Raw genomic sequence first — 21,924 nt, forward strand, 5'->3', positions numbered from 1 at the left:
ACATGGAATAAGTTACAAGGGAACAGCTTCTACTTGCCATCACCAATTTCATCCAAATTTATGGTATATGTAGGGCCTGGTCAGATATGAAAGTGACAAAAGTGAGAGATCCAGATGGCCAAGCATTAAGATGACGAATGCATTTTTGGTGTGGTTCAGGTGAGCATAAGCCATTTATGTTAATCAAAGCATTGGTTGGTGTAGTGAGAAGAGTACAGAATGATAAGACAAAGGTTGAGAGTTTGAGACCCTGCATGGAAATGTTTTTCTCTTACTTACACTGCAGATAGTCCAAGATAATGCTCAATACATTGTATTTATTAATATCTTCATATAATGCATGAGAAGGAGAGGGAAAAGAAAATCTGGGATTGCAAATAATTCCCAAAAAGGGACTGTACTAACAATGTCCAAGAGGACTCTGCAAATAACTTTCCAAGAAGAGATTGTGATTAAAGGGTACAGGGTTTCCATTAGTCTCATTCTGACTTTACAGTGACCTCTGACAGCTGAATTTCAATAACTTTTTTGTGTTTAAGTCATCATCTGTAAAATAATAAAAGAATTTAATTTTACATGTGGTGTTCTCATGTACACCTTTCAATACCTTCCACACAATCTATTTACAGTCACAAACATTACTTTGCCTTTCCTTTCCATGCCTTTTATTAATTTATTACTAAATACAATATACTGAGCATTAATTCGGTATCTCTGCAGTATGAGTAACGTAAAAATTGAAATCGTCGTCGTCGTCATCATCGTCGTCATCATCGTCATCATCGTCAGTTATCTGCTATATTAGCATGTCCTTTGCCTCTCCACTTTCTGTGATCCATTGCTTCCTTCTTAGGGCTGCTGTACGTCATACCGTCCATCATGTCATCCAGTACCTGGAATCTCTTCCTTTTCCCTTCTACATAACCTTCTAAAACTGTTTTTATCAGTCCGCCATTCTTTCTTAATATATGCCCAATCCAATTTATTTTTCTTATCTTTATTACATCTACTAACTGTCTTTTGTCTCCCACTCTTCTCAGTACCTCTTCATTTTTTACTCTGTCCATCCAACTTATTCTTTCCATCCTCTGCCATGTCCAGATCTCAAAAGCCTCCAGCCTTTCTCTGTCTTTCTTCCTCATAGTCCATGTTTCAGCGCCATATAGAAGAACACTCCATACAAGACATTTTATGAGTCTCTTCCTGAGTTCTCTGTCCAGACCGCTGCAGAAAATTCTCCTTTTCTTATAAAATGCCTCTTTTGCCATTGCTATCCTTGTTTTAATTTCTGTGGTGCACTTCCAGTCGGTGTCTATCCTGCTTCCAAGATACTTAAAATTTTGCACCTGTTCTAGTATTTCTCCATTCAGCATAATCTTTATTTCCTTATTTCCTCCTAGTGCCAATACTTTTGTTTTATTTGTGTTAATTTTCATTCCATATTTTCTTCCGTTAGTATCAATGGTGTCCACCAAATCCTGTAATTCTTTTTCCCCTGTGGCTAGAAGGACCATGTCATCAGCAAACCTCAAACACCCTACTCTTCTTCCACCAATTTCTACGCCTTTGTCATCTAATGAGCATTGGTCAATCATATTTTCCAAGTAGATGTTGAAAAGAGTAGGTGATGGACAGCATTCTTGCCTTACTCCTTTTCCTAGTCCGATCCAGTTTGTACTTTCTCCTCTCACTGAAACTTTTTGATTAACATATAATGAGTTTACAAGTCCTCTGGTTTTCCAGTTCACTCTCTTTTCGCTCATTATAGTCGCCAGCTTGTCCCAAACCACATTGTCACATGCCTTTTCTAGATCGATGAAGCACATATATAGGTCTCTTCCTTTTTCAATAAACCTTTCTCCCAAGATTCGTAGGAGCCCTATTGCATCTCTGGTGCCCGTATTCCGTCTAAAGCCAAACTGCTCCTCACCAAGATTCTCCTCCATTACTTTTTCAAGTCTTTTATTAATTATTCTTAACATCACTTTGGCTGCATGTGAAATGAGACTGATTGTCCTGTGCTCACTGCATTTCTTGGTTCCTTGTTCGGTAATGGAATCATTACTGTTGTCAGAAAGTCCTCAGGCCATTCACCACTGTCATATATTTTGTTACATAATCTCAATATTTCTCTTATTCCATCTTGGTTCAAGCATTTTAATATTTCTCCCGGTATCGTATCTGTACCTACCGCTTTGCCATTTTTCATTGCAGCTATGGCAGACTTTACTTCTTCCATTATGATGGTTGGTCCTTTCTCGTCATCACTTACACTGTTGTGTGATTCAAGTTCCAGAGTTTCTGGTTTGCTATTTGTGTCACATAGCTCTTTTAGATATTGTTCCCATCTCTGGAGGACATCATCACATTCTTTGCACACTACCTTTTCGTCTTTACTCAAAATTTCCATAGTAGCTCTGTTTTGTTCCCTCATTATTTAACCTTCGGTATATCTTTCTTGCTCCTTCAGTGCTCTTGTTTTTCAATTTTCTTCTCTCCTCCAAAAATTGAAATAAAGAAAGAAAAAAGGATTCCACATAGGGTCTCAATCTCATGACCCTTGTATTACCACTCTGTGCTCTTTCCATCATGTCAACTGCTGTCTTGGAATTATGCTAACATAAATGACTCATATCTCGCCTGACTCGGGCCAAACATGACACCCCAGCCACATACACACAAATGATTGGCCACCTGGAGCTCCCACTTTTGTCACTTTCATTTCTGGCCAAGCTCTGTATAGACATCATCCCCTTGTTAGTCAAGGCTGGCTCTCCCAAGGATATAACCAGTTCTGATGGTGGATGTCATCTACTCCAGGGGCTTTGTGGTGTCTTAGATCTTTCAGTGCTCTGTCAAATTCTTTATCTCCCATCCCATCTTCAGCTACTTCCTTCTCCCTTTCTGCAATACTGCATTCAAGTCCATTTCCCTTGTATAACCCCCCCTTTATATTCTTTCCACTTTTCCCCTCTTTGCTTATTACTGGCTTTCCATCTTGATATTCATACAAACAACTGTTTCTCTTTTCTCCGAAGGCCTCTTTAATTTCCCTGTAGGTAGTATCTATCTCTCCTCTAGTTATACATGCTTCTACTGACTTAAATTTGTTCTATAGCCATTTCGGCTTAGCCATTTTGCACTTTCGGTCATCTCTCTGATACAGAGAGATAATGTTAAGATCTCTATACCTTCAAAGAATATCAGCATTAGTGTGCTCATAATCACACAATTAAAAAAAGTTCATGTCAGTTGCCCCATTAAATATTAAGCTAAAAGCAACGGGAACTCAAAGTTTGCTAAATTATTATTTCCACTCTGTCCATGATTTTCCATTTTCATACATTCCAAAATGCTGTTTTGTAATTTCAGAAAAATGCTTTACATTGGCATAAATCTTTATATAATTTATATTACTTTCAAACATATTTTACATAATACTTCATATACTGCATGTTACTCTACAATGATGAAAAAGATTACACTCTGATTCCTATAAACTGAGACTTAATAAATAATATATATCACATTTTTTATTTGTTCTCACCTTGTGCCGGTTCTTTAGTTTGATAGGAAGGCACATGTTGCACTTCTGGCAATGGAAGAATCTATCTCTACCACCAATTCGACAGATTCCACATCCATCACAATGATACTGGTTTTTTTCTTCATCATCAAAAAGTTTGCATTCCAAACATGTATACTGGAAAAAAAAGCAAAAGTCATTAGAAATTGTGTTATAAGCAGAACATACTGTATTATCTTATTAAAGTAATAAAATTAAACTTAACTATAAATTTGTGGACAAACAGAACACATTGTAATACTTTTTATTAAGTAATACAGAAAGATGGTAGTGTACTGCAGTAGATAATAGTGAGTTTTTTATGATTATATGAACAAAACAGACTGGGATAGGAATGCAACACACAGGCACAGGCACCGGTGAGTTTGTGCAGGGCATGACAACGATGACATGAGGGTGGATTGGAAATGAGTGACATACCATAGGAAGGGGAGAAGGGCGGGGGTGGGGAGGGGGGTGGGGGTGGAGCATATGGATACAGGACGTGTGATGTTAGGGTCCTGGGGGTAGGTGGAGATTGCTGTAGGGCAGAGGGTTAGCAGAGACTGAGGTCAGGATGATTATGGGAATGAAGGATGTATTGCAAGGAAATCTCCCATCAACATAGTTCAGAAGAGCTTTTTCTGGGTAGAAGGTTGCAGATGACGAAGTTTGTGAAGCAGCCATTGAAATAAAGAATATTGAGCTCAGCGCATGTTCTGCCTCTAGGTGGTCATCTCTGCTCTTGGCCACAATTTGACAGTGGTTACTCATTTGAATACAGGCCAAATGCAGTCTCAGCACTGTGTTTTCAGCTGGCACAATTTAGCTGCAGCGTGTGTGTGTGTGTGTGTGTGTGTGTGTGTGTGTGAGAGAGAGAGAGAGAGAGAGAGAGAGAGAGAGAGAGAGAGAGAGAGAGAGAGAGAGAGATCTAGCCCAAAATGGGATTTGTCTGAAAGCTAGCGATGATTTTAGTCTTATTGAAGTGCATGCCTATGACTGAATGCCTCTACTATTCTGTGGGTTGTTATGTTTACTCCTAAATTGTATACAAACATAGAATTATGTTTGATGAGGCAAAATAAATGTTCCTATTGAGATTCAGAGATCAAATTGTGCAACAACAACTTTAACCAGAAAAGCAGCTGTACCATTAGCGGTACACATAAGTGCGTGCCTGATGCTGAGAGTGTAAAAAGAAATATGCCATGTTGTTTACTTCCTAGCAAGCCTCATGGTACTAATAGTATCTCTCCGTCACAGACAACTCACTGGTAACATATGTAAATTTCTTGGCTATTGCACATTGTTATACACATGTAATTAGGCTAGATGTCCCATTTAAAATATCACCATAACACATTTTGACATTGAACACTTGGTGATGATAAAGCCATTCAAACCTAATATGCCAAGAAACAATATAATTTCATCAAATAATACTTGCAGTTTGTAATACAGGAACATTAGTCAGCACTGTTTTGCAACACACAGGCTCACATTATTCCTGCAGCTCGTAACACATTCCCAGTGATGAGACTAGTGTGCAATGGCAATCCCACTACTTCTAACAACTTTCTCACTACGTTGTGGCAAATGTAAAACACTGTTGAAATGTTCAAACTGTTTCAGTTCTTGTCTTCAGTGTCTTCAAAACGTGTGTATTGCATGTACTGTACAGCTTTACATAAACTGCTTACATTATGCAGTCTACAAAAATTGTCGAAAACATTTCAAACTTAGACATACTGTAAAAACCTGAGCCAGTGGTTACAAAACAACAATACAAACATCTTTGTCACAACCCAAGGACACAGTGGCGGAGGGGGGAAGGAGGGGGAGGGGGGGGGGGAGGGAGATAGACAGAGAGGCTTATTACTAAAAAAAAAAAATTGCTGAATAAACTATTTGAACCAGCAACAGTGTCAGTCCATCTGCACATAATGTCATCAAAAATTTCTCTTCAGCATTTGTGAGAACATGCAGAGCATCATAAATACAGTGTTGAATGTTTAAAATACAATTACGATGTCACCACCTTAAATTTTTTCACAAAAGATTTGAAGCCAGATCTTCCCTTTTTGTGACAAGCTGCCTTTATTATATATATATAAACAAAGATGTGATGACTTACCAAATGAAAGTGCTGGCAGGTTGACAGAAACACAAACAAACACAAACATACACACAAAATTCAAGCTTTCGCAACAAACTGTTGCCTCATCAGGAAAGAGGGAAGGAGAGGGAAAGACGAAAGGATGTGGGTTTTAAGGGAGAGCGTAAGGAGTCATTCCAATCCCGGGAGCGGAAAGACTTACCTTAGGGAGAAAAAAGGACGGGTATACACACACACACACACACACACACACACACATCCATCCACACATATACAGACACGAGCAGACATATTTAAAGACAAAGAGTTTGGGCCAAAGAGTCTGAAGAGAGTTTTGGCCCAAACTCTTTGTCTTTAAATATGTCTGCTCGTGTCTGTATATGTGTGTGTGTGTGTGTGTGTGTGTGTGTGTGTGTGTGTGTGTGTGAGTGTATACCCGTCCTTTTTTCCCCCCTAAGGTAAGTCTTTCCGCTCCCGGGATTGGAATGACTCCTTACCCTCTCCCTTAAAACCCACATCCTTTCGTCTTTCCCTCTCCTTCCCTCTTTCCTGATGAGGCAACAGTTTGTTGCGAAAGCTTGAATTTTGTGTGTATGTTTGTGTTTGTGTTTCTGTCGACCTGCCAGCACTTTCATTTGGTAAGTCACATCATCTTTGTTTTTAGATATATTTTTCCTAGGTGGAATGTTTCCCTCTATTGTAACTATATATATATATATATATATATATATATATATATATATATAATGGAAGGAAACATTCCACGTGGGAAAAATTATATATAAAAACAAAGATGAGGTGACTTACCGAACAAAAGCGCTGGCAGGTCGATAGACACACAAACAAACACAAACATACACACAAAATTCAAGCTTTCGCAACAAACTGTTGCCTCATCAGGAAAGAGGGAAGGAGAGGGGAAGACGAAAGGAAGTGGGTTTTAAGGGAGAGGGTAAGGAGTCATTCCAATCCCGGGAGCGGAAAGACTTACCTTAAGGGGAAAAAAGGACAGGTATACACTCGCACACACGCACATATCCATCCACACATACAGCTTGTGTCTGTATGTGTGGATGGATATGTGCGTGTGTGCGAGTGTATACCTGTCCTTTTTTCCCCCTAAGGTAAGTCTTTCCGCTCCCGGGATTGGAATGACTCCTTACCCTCTCCCTTAAAACCCACTTCCTTTCGTCTTCCCCTCTCCTTCCCTCTTTCCTGATGAGGCAACAGTTTGTTGCGAAAGCTTGAATTTTGTGTGTATGTTTGTGTGTCTATCGACCTGCCAGCGCTTTTGTTCGGTAAGTCACCTCATCTTTGTTTATATATATATATATATATATATATATATATATATATATATATATATATATATATATAATCCTCCTCATTTAGCCCATCTTGAACTTCAGAGCACTTCCTCGGCACTAGCCCTTTGCTAAATAACACTCTTCTCATGAAAATTTCCCTTCAGGCAGTGGGAGTAACAAGGTGCAATACAACACTGCCAAAGTTCTGTGTGTCTGAAATAATCACAAAAAAATGAAAGCCAACAAAAACTTCAGAACTTCCACTTCTTATAGTTAATTTTTTTTTATGGAAACAAAACTCTTCTTGGGAACATCTTTATCTTTAATACTGAATTCTTACAAAATCTTGAAAATTAAATATCTTTGAAACAAAGAGCTACTGTAGCCACATACGTGTAGATTAGTCCGATTAGTCCCATTTTCTGACTGAGCTTATTTTGAACTGCACATTGTTTTTGAAGCAGATAATAGAGGCACTCTTACATGTTTAGGTTCTTTGTGCTTTGGGCATAAGTTACAAAATGTTGGAGTATCCGTGCATATCTACTTTTTGTACTATGGAAAAAAATTTCCAGTCTGATTTCACAATCACATTTAATGATATTGTGTTTGGCATTGTCCTGGTAATGAAGACCGGTTTCAGATGTGATATTGTGCATCAATTAGGTGATTACTTGGTACTTGCCACAATATGGTTATGTGGCAATATTTTGTAATTCTGCTTCTTAATCACTCAATCGGATACCAAACATACAGAGCACTGGGTAGGGTTGGTGAATATATTTTCCATCAAATCAATGTTTGCCTCCTTGAAAAACACCAAACAGCTAGTGCATGAATAATGCATACTACTGGTTTCGGTGCAGGGTTGTGTAGCCATTAATGATTAGGGCCCTCCAATTTATTGCTCCAATTTCTTGCTCTTCGGCATCATTGCATGAAATTTGTGAAAGTTTTTGAAAGATGCTAAAAAGGTTTATTTATGTTGTTGGCAAACTACTCGAAACAAAGTCATGGACTTCCTACTTCTCTTACTGCATTGTTTTCTGTAGTTGAATTAATTTCAGATCCTACATCTTTGGCAAGATAATACACAGAATTTCTATTTACTAAAAATTCAATTTATATCAACATTGGATATCATTTCAACAAGGCATGATATTGGCCATTTGCTGTGCAGAAATCATACTGAGCATTTAGTCTGACACAGCAAGAATAGCAGGCCTAGCATTTTCAACATTATTGTTATGCTGCCCACCTGGAGCCTTTGTATTTGTCATGTTGCAACAGTGTTTGCTGTAATCCAGATGCCAGTACTAAAGGTCACTGTTTTTGGTATTTATGTCATTTAGCACCCTTTCCCAGTTGGTGGCTGCATATTCTAATGTTATCTTAAGGCAATATCTGTGTTATGTGGAATGAAACCTGTCATATTAACGCACCTCCAAGTGATTGTGTAGATGCTCTTTGGTCAGTGTAATTGATAAAACTGAAATTGCAACATAGTCTGTGTCAAAGGCAAGGCACTTTTTATAGATGAGGATGCCCTAGTAATTGGATTTGAAGGCACTGATATTTCACCTTGTTAATTTTCAAGTACTTTTATGGAGTGTTATTAAGGTTGTAACTTGCATGTGTAGTCACTTCCAGAGTAATTTAATATTGCCTACATCCTAGACATTCTTGTTTGTAGCCTTATTTGGACAGATTACTGTTCCTTCTGATGTGTGTTGGTATGGTAGTCAGTGGCTGTTGCATTCCTATTTCCTGGGCCCAGAGACGAGACATGTTTTCTTTCTGCTGTGACAACATTTCCATCGTCACTGCTGTAGCAACACTTCCACCGTCACACGACACCTTGGTTGGCCCACAATTCGACGCCTCCACCAGCTGCTTTGTGTTGGTTCAAGTTAAGTAAATTTGATTGTCTGATACATGCCATGGTGGAGTGTCACCAGTTTAATACTGGAACTACTGATCTATTCAATATTGTGAATTCAGCAAGCACATAAGCTTTAAAGCATGATCTGCGAGCCCGAAGTTCCTTGTCACTATATTTGCTCTTTAACTACTTGTTTAAACCTTGTACTCTTATTGGTAGTCCTGGAGCATGTTCAGCTTTAAAGACCTTTACTTGTGAATATTAAATGTTGAGTTTTTCATTTTTTTTATCCACAGTCATTAGCTAACTCTATTCATTGCTGAACACCATTTTTTGCATCTTTTTCTGCTTGTTGAGTTCCTTCCCAAAGGTGAAACTGCCAATGTGATACAATACTGTGGAACACTGAAAAAACGGTGGTGCACAATTCAAAACAAAAGACTTGGAATGCTCACTCAAGGAATTGCATTGTCTCATGACAACTCTTGTCCCCATTCCACTAGTGTAGCTCGAAACCTCATTCAGGAATTTGGTTGGGAGCAGTTCAATCACCCGCCATACAGACCGAATCTTATACCTTCTTACTATCGCCTGTTCTCGAACTTTGAGTATGAGTTTGAAATAAGGCATTTTGATGATTGTGACGATGATGATGACACAAAATCAATGTTCAGCAGTGGCTGTCTTCACTTGCACCGCCTTTCTATGAAGAGGGCATAGAAAAGTTGGTTTCTCGCTATGAGAAAAGTCTGAACAATGGTGGCACTATGTAGAAAAATAGTTCCGAAAAGCTCTTTCTTGTAAAAATTTTGGTTTTAAAAAAGATTTATATGAGTTTTTTCCCAAGATGGTACTTACGTTCTGAACATGCCTATTATTTCTGCATGACTACTGCAATGCTTGGAATTAATCTCATGGAGAAAGCAAATTAAGACAGTAATGATGAAGACCATTCTAAATATCATGAATTAGAGTGAAAAAGGAATGTGCAAAAACAAAGATATCACACTGTCGATTGTTTTGAAAAGGCAAGTAACAGATAAGTCCTGTTCCAAAGCAGAAAGCAAGAACAACTTATTTTAAATAAGAAGAAGCAAAGATTATACGTATGAATCAATTAATTGATGAGAAGATCACTCAATTCACATTTCTAAAACTTACAGAAACAATTTACATGGTGAACCAAAATTTGAGCACTCTGACACCTCAGTGCCACTCCTTGTATACTGACAGTAGAAATAAGACAAACAAAATTTCATGCTGTGCATATTTTCAGTAGAAAATGGATGTAAAACAAAGACAATTTGGCAACATTGTAATCACATACACAAGTATCTGTAATCAATACTGTGTGTAGAGTTTTGTGTTAGAATACTTACTTAAGTTCAAGATTTTTAACCTGGGTCTAATTGTAATTTATTTTTTCTCTTTTTAGACTCTGTAATAAGGTATTTTGCTTCTTAATTGTTACACATCCATTACAGTAGGCATGGTACAAATCACATGCAATTATTTCATACTAACACTGACAGCACAATCATTTTTTATTATTCCACTTTTAAAGATTTATTTTTGCCTTTAAACATTTATTCTGTTCTCTTCCCTGCCCAACACCCCTCTGTGGATTGTCAGCTTTGCTTCCCTTTCATTCAGTCATATCCGCCTGCCCCTGGGAAACACGCCACCCACTCTCTTTCTTGGTCTATCCTTGCTGCTTTTACCTATGGTCGTTCCAATTCCTCTGAAACTATGCAAATTATGTAGCCACGTCAAGAAGTGTGTTTTTTCACACTACTTCGTCAACTACATTCAAACCCAGTTTCCAGCATATGCTGCTTTCATTGATTCTATTACTACCAACTATTGTGCTTACTACTTTAATAGCCATTACCTTTCTTTAAGACATGCATCACCAGCAGGAACTGCAACCCACCTCACAAGTAATTACCAAAATCTATTATTAATTTTATCATCAGATAATGATTAGCTAGTCTTTCAATTTTCAGTCTATTATTATTATTATTAGGTACCTCAATGGACACATGGAGAGAAAAAAAAGTGTGTTTCTACAAGTCATGAATCTCTCTCTCTCTCTCTCTCACACACACACACACACACACACACACACACACACACACACACACACACACAACCGACTGACTGCTTGTTGACATCAAAAGGCACTTCCAAAGTGTTCTGAAAATCTTTACATCATTCATTTTAACAAGGAATGTGCTGCTACTTAAAATTCAGTATAAAATAAATCAAAGCTGATCTTCATAATTCCGTATGTAAATACACCACCAGAAATAAGCTGTAAGAAATTTGATGAGTGTTACGAAAGCTGTTTTAAGCATCTGCTGTGACGACTATGTATGTTTTGTGAAAGACATGCTGTCACTGATAGTGCGCCTCCACATTGATAACTCTTGTAGTTATTGCAATAACACATCAGGTAACTTATCTTTAACTGATTGTTATTCTTCCTGAATATGTCTGACATGCCTGACAATAATTGCTATCTTTAAGGTTAAAAAATAAAATAAAAAATATAGTTGTAGGATATGTTATGTTTAAGATGCTGTAGCACTACTGGCCAGATCTATGTTAGAAAATAAAAAATATTACAACTAGACCCGAAACTGAACTCTCAAACTCAAGCATGTTAACACAAAATGCTACCAATAGGACTAATTGAACATCACAGCTATACAGTACTGAATGAAGATACTTGTCATACATGTGATTACAGTGATGCTAAATTGCCTTTTTGTGGCTTTGAATGCACCAGTTTCCACTCACCATGTTGTCTTCTTTTTCTTTTGCCTTTATCCTGTACCTACAAGAGGTTGGTATGGTTATTATCAGAATAATTAATGATTAATGTTAGAGGGTGGCATATGCCCTTCCTAGAGCAGAATTTGTGCATCCCAACTGTCTGTACTTAGTACTATCCACGTGAAAGTATGTGAACATTTCCTAAATGTTCATGAATGTGTGACTGAAGTGGGATGTGGGTACTATCCTGGTGTTCATCTAGTCAGATGTGGGAAATCACCTAAAAACCACATCCATGCTGGCCAGCACACAAGCCCTAGCCAATACAAGGCCAGTGCACCTGCCCAAATCCTGGAAGCAATACGATTTCATGTGCAGCTATCGGAGCAGGTCGTGCATTCTTTAAAATGTTATGGAAAATTAAATATCAATTAATACAGTTGAATGTCACAACGTCATAAAATCATAAAGGTAGCCTTGATCATATCTGGCTTTACCTCTAGAGGAAGAAGTTTTGTTTTCAACTGGTGCTATTTTCGTAATCCGCAGCCTTAGTCTTTCTCTGGCCACCCCCAGATATTTAAACAAAGAAACATTTTTGATGAGTTGCTCTTCCTTACTGAGCCATAATGGTGTGAATATCATTCACTTTGATATGGGTTCATTACACATGTGATAAACTTGTGTAAAACAATGTTATGCCTAGAAATTGCAGAGTGGTCAAAATAAAACTGGCTCAAAGTGTGTTTTTGGCATATTGTGACACTGTATGGACAGTAAAGAGATCATCAGAGATTAGAACAGACTCGGTTAACATGACAGGCCCAGCACAGCTTTACTGTGGCAACCCTGTAGATAATGTAACATCCCCTGACATATCTCATCATAAATGAATATGCAGATAAACACTGATCACACATGCCATCTCTATCCATACCTTGATTATAATCTAAACAACAATTTGGACTTCACAGCATGAACCTTATCAGGTAATGTAAATTCTATTACCTCTTTCTCAAAGCAATTGCACTGAACTAAAGAAGCTTTTTTTAAGTTTTACAGTCACAGTAGAACAAGTATTTGTTTAGCAGTACCCTGAAAATGTTGGGAGAGCTATGCTAATTGTTTATGTAACTAGTTCTACATTCTCCAAATAGATCCCCAAACATTTCCATCTTCTGCAATTCTATGAACTTCTCAAAATTTTTTCCCCTGCCCAGCATACTTTTTCACACTGCAGCAGCACACATTATGCAAAGAGAATTCTTTAGATATTTTGCTACCAAATCTGGCTCTCATATATCTGTTCTTCTGAACATCCAAAAGCCTCCCAATAAATTTAATCTCATTTTCATCACGGCAAACATTTGAGATTGGGAAATATACCTTGAAATCAGTTGAACAATTTTGATATAAACAGTGGTTCCTTACACAGTTTACCATATCTGTCTTGGAAATTTTTACTTGAATCACTTCAGTTGCATGGTTCTAAGAAAACTTAGTTTACAACACAAAACAGACCAATAAAATCCCTGAAAATTGTCATCTCAACTTTCTTCTTCTTCTTCTTCTTCTTCTTCTTCTTCTTCTTCCTCCTCCTCCTCCTCCTTCTCCTCCTCCTATTCATCATCATAGTTGCCCTCTTCATATATAAGATGGTCCTCACTGCCATAGAGAGTGTTACTTATGCATTACTTATACCACACTTCTTGAAAGATTTAACAATGTCTTCTCTCACATTAGATCAAGACTTTTTATTCACTGACGCACTTGTATGATTCTAGGTCTTTTTAAAGCTTCTTTCAGTGGGAATTCATGTTTTTTCCCCCAGTTCTTCTTCACTCGTCTGCCAATCGTAAATGGTTTTTTTTTTTTTTCTTTTTTTTTCTATTGGTGAAGGGCCGAAATGCTGCTTTGTTTCCATGTTGTTCTGCATACATCATTACTTTTAATTTATAGCCTGCATCATATGAATATCTTTTTTTTTTTTTTTTTTTTTTTTGCTACAAAACAAGCTACTAACAGGAATATTGTACTGTTACCAATAACACAAATCACTTTTAGCTCAAGTTCATTGGCACTGTAGACTGCAGTGATGCATCATAGAATAGACAGTGTTCTAGGTTTGTGGTGATGCGGTGGACGGGGACAGTGTTAGGAACCTTGGGAATCCCGGCAACTCGTGTTCGTCGCATCAGTGCACTGGTGTTGCCAGTTTAATCCAATGTTGCCAGATAAGAGACAGGTTTCCCTCTGCATCGAACAGATGGTCATTTTTAAGACTAGCAGGAATTTTAAATCGAACACTGGACAGTTATATATTAAAATTGAGTATAAGATGCACCTGAATTTTGAAGGAAAATTTTTGAAGATAAAAGTGCATCTTATACACCATAAAATATGGTACCAGATTGTTAACAACATTGTCCCACACCCATTCAAACAGTTCTTCGAGTTGAGGATGTAATGAATACATGTCCCCACATCCAGGAATAGCAGTTTCTTCGAGTACTTGGCTGCTGAGTACGTTGTTACACCAATGTTGCTGACAAATGGTGCAGTGGCATCTGCTCTGTGTGTTCTTTCAGCAGCCCACATAGTCTAGGTGGAACTGGTGCTCTTTGTTGTAACTGCGACCGGGACGGTCGCGAGGTTGAAATGACGGAAAGCAAGGCAGGACCCGCGGAGAGGCCCGCGAACAACACAATGGGAGAGGACGGACAAGACCAAAGAAGGACAGAATGAACAACAACAAAATCGAACAACGGAGTCACAAGGAAACCTAACAAATATGTCCACTTGTACACAGAACAAGAAAGTAAGTAAGCTGTCTAACGCGAGGCGATGTGTCCACAGACATACGCGAGATTCGACTGGCTGGCTGTGCGAGAGGCAGGCGCTTAAGCACTCTATCGGGGGCGCCGCTATTGGCTGCTGGAACCACGTGTTCCACTGTGGCGCCCTCACACTAAAAGCAGGCCAGGAGGTGCGTGCCGCCACAGCTTACAGCGCGATGGTGCAGAGACCTCTAGGGGTCTTCGACGCCCATGACATCTGGCGCGGATTCAAATTCCACGGCGCATGGTACCAGATTCCTCCCCCCTGAAACTTGTGCATAGGGGCGGAAATGCCCCGGATGGTGCCGAGGTAGGTGGCAGTGGGAAGAGGAACTGGGCACTTCAACCGCAATTGGCGGGGAGGAAGGGATGCCCGAGGTATCCATGACAGCCGATCCAGAGTCCAAGGCGGGGGACAGAGCCGCCGATCCACCCGGAGGCGGAGAGGGCCAGCGGCAGGCCCACTGGGAGATGGCAACCGGGGTCAAGGACTGTGACTAGAGGACCACGTCTGTACCTGAAGGAGGTAGGGAAAGTGGCGGCGGCACGAGTCCTGTGGCAGCATGAGGACAGAGCTGATTATGATGGCGGCACTCCAACCCGTTCGACGTCTGCACTGACGTCACTCGCCACCCATGGGCCGCGACGACTGTGGCGGGTGTCCAACCCGCCTTGCGCCCTTACTCGCGGGCCCACATGACCGTGCCAGGGGCATAACGCTGCGAGGGCCAGGAGTGGGGGCATCAGCAACTGGAGCAGGTTCCGCGGATCTCGCCCATGAAGGAGCTCTGCCGGACTGTGTCCGTCAATCGGCGTAGTGCGATAGGTGCTGAAAAACAGTGTGAAGGGCGACGGGGCTGGAGGATTTTTTTTTTTTTTTTTTTTTTTTATGGTTTTAGGGTGCAAATCTGCTATGGTCATTAGCGCACCGGTCTATGACTTAACAAAAAATAAATGAATTGAAAACCAGCAGCAATGGGAGCGAAACTCAAAAAAGTGGGGAAACTAAAAACAGAAGGAAAGCTTAAAAAAACCACTATAGAAGGGGGTTGTTTGTCCGCATAAAGAGCTTCAAATGACCGACATCATCTCACTGACACTAATAAACTGGAGAACGCGATCGGCTGAGCGAGTGGCATCTGCTAAAATAGAAGATATATCAGGTGACAGCTGTAGACGGGCACGTAACGGAGTAAAATAGGGGCACTCAAGTAAAAGGTGTCTCACCGTCCACAGCTGAGAGCAGTGGGGACAAAGCAGGGGAGGATCGCCACTTAACAGATGTCGATGGCTAAAAAGACAGTGCCCTATCCGGAGTCTAGTTAAAATTACCTCCTGAGTTCGGGACGAAGAGGTCCAAGCACAGGTAAGAGCTATCACATCCCGCAATTTATTATTGGGAAGTGTTGACACGATGACATAAAACACTCCATAAATCGGCGAAGGGAACCATGCGAACAGCGGGCTGAAGAAGAGAGACTGTAGCCTTGGCCGCTATATCAGCCGCCTCGTTTCCACAGATACCAACATATCCTGGGATCCAGAGGAACGCCACAGAGATGCCCACCAAGTGTAGCAAGTGGAGGCAGTCCTGAATCCGGTGGACCAGAGGGTGGACAAGGTAGAGAGCTCGGAGATTGAGGAGAGAGCTGAGCGAGTCTGAGCAGCTAATATACTGTATCCGCTGATGGCGACAGATGTATTGGACAGCCTGGAGAACAGTGTAAAGCTCCGCAGTAAAAACCGAACACTGGTCGGGAAGCCGATATTGATTAGGGGTGTCGCCAACAATATAGGCACTCCCAACACCAACTGATGTTTTTGAGCCATCAGTGTAAATAAATGTAGCATCCTTCATTTGTGCGCATAGAATAGCAAATGCCCGACGATAAACAAGAGAAGGGGTACCATCCTTGGGAAACTGACAAAGGTCACGGAGCAGGCAGGTCTGGGGCCGGAGTCAAGGCGGTGCTGCACCTCAAGTTGTCAAGAAAGTTTTAGGAAAGTAGAAGGAAAGAGAACATAGCAGTTGACAGAAGTGGACTCCCGGTGGTAGTATAGAGGAAGGGCAGCCTGCATACCCTAAATACAAGGAGGCGTCGAAAAAAATGTCATGGGCCAGATTAGCAGGCATGGAAGACAGATGGCTAGCATGAAGTCTCAGAAGGACAGCTCGCCGACTGGACAGCGGAGGTTCAGTAGTCTTAGCAAAAAGGCTTTCCACAGGGCTGGTGTAAAAATGTCCAGACACTAAATGTAATTCACGGTGCTGGGCAGAGTTGAGACACCGAAGAATCGACGGCAATTTCGAGCACACTAAGGTGCAATAGAGGCGGAGAAGGATCACTCAGTCCGCTCCCCAGGAGGTACCATTCAGGACACGGAGGGTGATGAGGGATCGCAGACAGGAAGCTGAAAGATAGGAAACGTGTGAGGACCAGCACAGTTTTCTGTCAAACATAAGACCCAAGAACTTAGCGATGTCCGTGAACAGAACGTTGACAGGGCCTAGATGTAAGGAAGGCGGAAGAAACTCTGTATGACACCAAAAATTGATACAAACGGTCTTACTGGGAGAGAAGCGGAAGCCGGTTTCGATGCTCCAAGAGTGGAGGCAATGAAGACATCGTTCAAGAAGGCTGGTCCGTTGAGAGCTGTAGTAGATCGCAAAATCGTCCACAAAGAGAGAGCACGAGACATCGGGAAGAAGACAATCCATAATTGGATTTATGGCAATGGCAAACAGTACAACACTTAGCACAGGGCCCTGGGTTTTCTTGGGAGAAAGTAGTGTTCACCCGCACTTCAAATGTGCGCTCTGCCATAAATTCATGAAGAAAAAGGGGCAGCTGATCTCGATAGCCCCAAGAGAACAGTGTGCGGAGGACGCCTGTCCTCCAACAGGTATCGTATGCTCTCTCCAAATCAAAAAATATTGCTACTGTTTGGCATTTCCTGAGGAAATTGTTCACGATATAAGTGGAGAGAGCAACAAGATGGTCAACGGCAGAACGATGCTTTCGGAAACCGCATTGGGCAGGTGTCAAAAGACTGCGGAACTCCAGCCACCAGGCTAATCGGCAATTCACCATATGCTCCAGAAACTTACAGACACTACTCGTGAGAGAAATGGGGCGATAGCTAGAGGGGAGATGTTTGTCCTTTCCAGGTTTCGGAACAGGAACGACAATAGCTTCCCGCCATCTTCTGGGAAAAGTACTGTCAGTCCAAATTTGATTATAAAGGCGAAGGAGGTAGCGCAGACTATGGTATGATAAATGCCGCAACATTTGAATGTGTATACCATCTGGTCCTGGGGTTGAAGAGCGAGAAGAAGAGAGTGCGTGTTGGAGTTCCCGCATGGAGAAAACAGTATTATCGTTTTCGTGATTTTGAGAGGAGAAAGCAAGAGGTCACACTTCCACTGCATGTTTCTTCGGGAGAAAAGCTAGTGGGTAATTGGAAGGGCTCGAAATCGCAGCAAAGCATTCACCCAATGAGTTAGAAATTGCGACGGGGTCCACTAAGGCATCATGTACGACAGTGAGCCCAGAGACCGGGGAGAAACTAGGCGCGCCAGATAACCATCGAATCCGACTCCAAACTTCCAAGGAGGGAGTGAAGATGTTAAATGAGTTAGTAAAGAAGTCCCAGCTTACCTTCTTGCTATCCCGGATGACGCGACGGCATCGCGCACATGGAACTGCTAATAGCGGATACAGTTGGCCAAAGTAGGATGGTGGCAGAAAACACGCTCACGTATTGCGTCGTGGCATGCCTCATTCCACCATGGAACTGGGAGGCACCGGGGCAAATTGGAGGTGAGAGGTATTGAACGTTCCGCAGCTGTAAGAATAACTCCTGTAATATGAGTGACCTCATTGTCAACGCTAGGAAAGTGACGGTCATCGAATGTCGCTAGAGATGAAAAAAGTGTCCAATTGGCTTGGACAAACTTCCAGCGGCTCAGGCGCATATATGGCAGTTATGGCTGCAATCTAAGGCACATGGAAAGTGGTCACTTGAGTGTGTATCAGCAAGAGTGAACCGTTCAAAGCACCGAGTGAGCGGAACAGTACCGACCGAAAGGTCCAAGTGAGAAATTTGTAGTGGAGGTGGACAAAAATGTAGGGTCCCCAGTGTTGAGGCAAACAAGATCCGCTTGGTGGAAGACGTCTACCAATAGTGAGCTGCACGGACAAGGATGCGGAGATCTCCAAAGCGGGTGGTGGGCATTGAAGTCCCCAACCAGCAAATAGGGGGGTGGAAGCTGACCAAGAAGATCAAGGAGATCAGCTCTTGCCATTGGTGTGGACGATGGAATGTATACAGTACAAAGAGAGAAGGTGTATGCAGAAAGGGAAAGAGGACAACAACAGCTCGGAAGGAACCGTTTAAGGGGATTGGGTGATAATGGACAGTATCATGGAGAAGAATCATGAGTCCTCCATGTGCTGGAGTGCCATCAACAGAGGGTAGAGCAAATCGGACTGACTGAAAATGAGGGAAAACAAAGCGATCGTGGGGACGCAGATTTGTTTCCTGAAGACAGAAGATGACCGGCGAGTAGGATCGTAAGAGGATCGACAATTCATCCCGATTGGCTTGAATGCCGTGGATATTCCAATGGATAATGGACATAAGGTGGACAGAAAAGGGAAGAATGTGACCAAGGTTGCCCTCAACTCAACAGCTGCTCAGAGCCAGCGGCCGACAGCTTGGAACGGCATTCGGCCAAAGGCAGAAGATCCTGATCCATAGGTTGTTCGGGAGCAGCTCCTGCCACCAGTGATCAGCCACCAGCAGTGCGCCTTGGCGACACAAAGACGGCCGAGGGCAGTTACCACCAGGTGGTGCTGTAGATGAGACACGCCGTGGCGGAGAAGGAGAGGAACTGGGTTTCTTATTAGCCTTCTTGGAAACAGGACGTTGAGATGAGGGAGGAATCGATGATTGTGAAGTCGGGGTACGTAAAAAATCTTCACGAGTAGGCTCTTTTTTGGAAGTCCGGGTGTCTGATTTAGGGGCTCGTGATTTAGCAGAACTCGATGAAGGGTGAGCCATTGAGTGAGCAGGTGGTAGTGGGGAGGTTGAACAGGCAATCTTTGCGCTGGCCGATCTGACAACCGTGGCACTAAAGGTGAGATCACAAGTCTGCGTGGCTGCCTGCTCTGTAGGCCGAGGAGAGGCAAGGATAGTGCTGTATTTACCTGCGTGAGGCACAGTGGGCTTTCGACTGGCGAATAACTTTCGAGCAGCAAAGGGAGACACCTTTTCCTTCACTCTGATTTCCTGAACGAGCCATTCGTCTTTGAAAATGGAACAATCTCTAGAGGAAGCAGCGTGGTTACCCATACAGTTGATGCAACGAGGGGATGGAGGAGGACAAGCACCCTCATGGGCATCCTTGCCACACGTAATGCATTTGGCCGGATTGGAACATGACTGGCTGGTATGATTGAACTGCTGACAACGATACCAACGTGTAGGGTTTGGGATGTAAGGGCAAACAGAAATTATCTCATAGCCTGCTTTTATGGTCGATGGAAGCTGAACTCTGTCAAATGTCAAGAAGACAGTACGGGTTGGAACCAAGTCCTTGTCAACATTTTTCATGACTCGATAAACAGCCGTTACGCCGTGGTCAGACAGGTAGTTTTGAATTTCCTCGTCAGACAATCCGTCGAGGGAGCGTGTATAAACCACCCCACGTAATGCATTTAAAGTGCAGTGCGCTTCTACCCGGACAGGGATGGTGTGTAGCAGTGAAGTACGCAGTAATTTTTGTGCCTGGAGGGCACTGACTGTTTCTAACAGCAAGGTGCCATTTCATAATCAGGAACAAGACTTTACAGGACCTGCATTTGCGTCGACACCTTTCTGAATAATGAAATGGTTGACTGTGAAGTCTTGACCTTCGTCCGATCGAGAAACAACAAGGAACTGTGGCACTGATGGAAGATTTGTCCGTGGCTGAGACTCATTGAACTTTTGCTTGTGAGAAGACATAGTAGATGATGAGGAAACCATTGCGGAAGTATCCCCCATGATTACCGGCATCTCCGATGGCACACTCCTTCCTTGTGGGGGGCCCTCTCTGAGGGCACTCCCGCCTTAGGTGATTGTTCACACCTCAGGTCACACCTCCCAAGAAACGGATGGAGGGATCAGTCAGCACTTTCGGAAGGTATCAGCTCAGGTAATCACCCCGCCCCGGGCCTGGCCATTACCAGGGGGTACGTACGTGTCCTACCTGTCTACCCGGGGCGGGGAATTACGTGTTACCCCGTCACCGGCTATTCGTGGATTGGCCTTCAGACATGCACAGGGACGAAAAAAGAGAAAGGGAGGAACAAAGAAAAGGAAAGGAAAGAAGAGAGGTCTCAAACGCTGCAGCGGAGAGGAGGGTAAAGAGAAGAGGTAAGGAAAAGAGAAGGACAAAGGAAGGACAGAGACTTGGCAGCAGAGAAAGCGAAGAAGAGAGACTGTTTTACAGTTTCAAGCGTTCGTCTCCAGACGTAGGCACTAAACATACTCCCTGGCGGGGAGAAAGGGAAGGGAAGAGGTGGAGGTGAGCAGGGGAGGGGGAGGGGGGGGGGAGAGATGGGGTATGGGGTATGGGGAAGGATGTGGAAAAGAAAGGTATGCAGCCCGGGAAAGGAAAGAGGGCCACACTAGCTCGGGGTCTCGTGCACACTACACAAGTATCTACAAAAGAGTTGTGAGCCCCCTGGGGGAGGTGGGGGAGTTGGGGGAGTTGGGGATGTGTCGACCGCCTTACTCAACTGGTGTTTAAAAGTGCGGACAAGCCTCTCCGCCACGCCACTGGACGAAGGGTGGAAAGGGGCGCTACGGTTATGTTTGATACTGTTGGCCTGACAGAAGTCGTGGAAGGAGGACGCCGTGAATTGGGGACCATTATCAGAGACCAACATGTGTGGCAAGCCCTCACTGGCGTGAGAACCTAGGCCAGGGCCGTGAATGTAGCCTCCGTGGTGGTGGATGCCATGTGGACAACATATGGGTATTTGGAGTAGGCATCAACAATGAGTAACCACATGGGCCCCAAAAACGGGCCCGCAATATCGATATGGATGCGATCCCAGGGCCAGCGCGGCAAAGGCCAGGGTGCAAATGACTGAGGGGGCTTGCCTGGTGACGCGCACAGACAGTGCACCCACAGACCAGGCACTCAATATAGCCATCAATGCCGGGCCAATACACATGCCGGCGAGCCAAAACTTTCATACGGGACATACCCCAGTACCCGCGGTGTAACAAACTGAGCACGTGAAGCCGCAATTCCGGAGGGATGACCACCCGGTGTGCATCCGACTCTGTGGCCAACAGGAGGACATCATCGACCACGGAGAGCCTGTGGGACAGGTGGCACCAGGGGCTGAAATCAGACTGCATCCGACGAGTAACATAGGACGGCC

General features: G+C 42.6%; 1 protein-coding gene across 1 annotated transcript in view; it reads right to left on the minus strand.

Moving 5' to 3' along the window:
• LOC126484193 (RING finger and CHY zinc finger domain-containing protein 1) overlaps window positions 1–21,924 on the minus strand; it is a 100,959-nt gene that overhangs the window by 53,173 nt on the left and 25,862 nt on the right. The window contains exon 3 of the mRNA XM_050107607.1: window positions 3,548–3,703. Coding sequence (XP_049963564.1) covers window positions 3,548–3,703 — 156 coding nt within the window. The remainder of the gene's footprint in view (window positions 1–3,547; window positions 3,704–21,924) is intronic.

The sequence above is a fragment of the Schistocerca serialis genome, chromosome 6 (genome assembly GCF_023864345.2).
Source record: "Schistocerca serialis cubense isolate TAMUIC-IGC-003099 chromosome 6, iqSchSeri2.2, whole genome shotgun sequence".
In the NCBI taxonomy this organism is placed as follows: Eukaryota; Metazoa; Arthropoda; class Insecta; order Orthoptera; family Acrididae; genus Schistocerca; species Schistocerca serialis.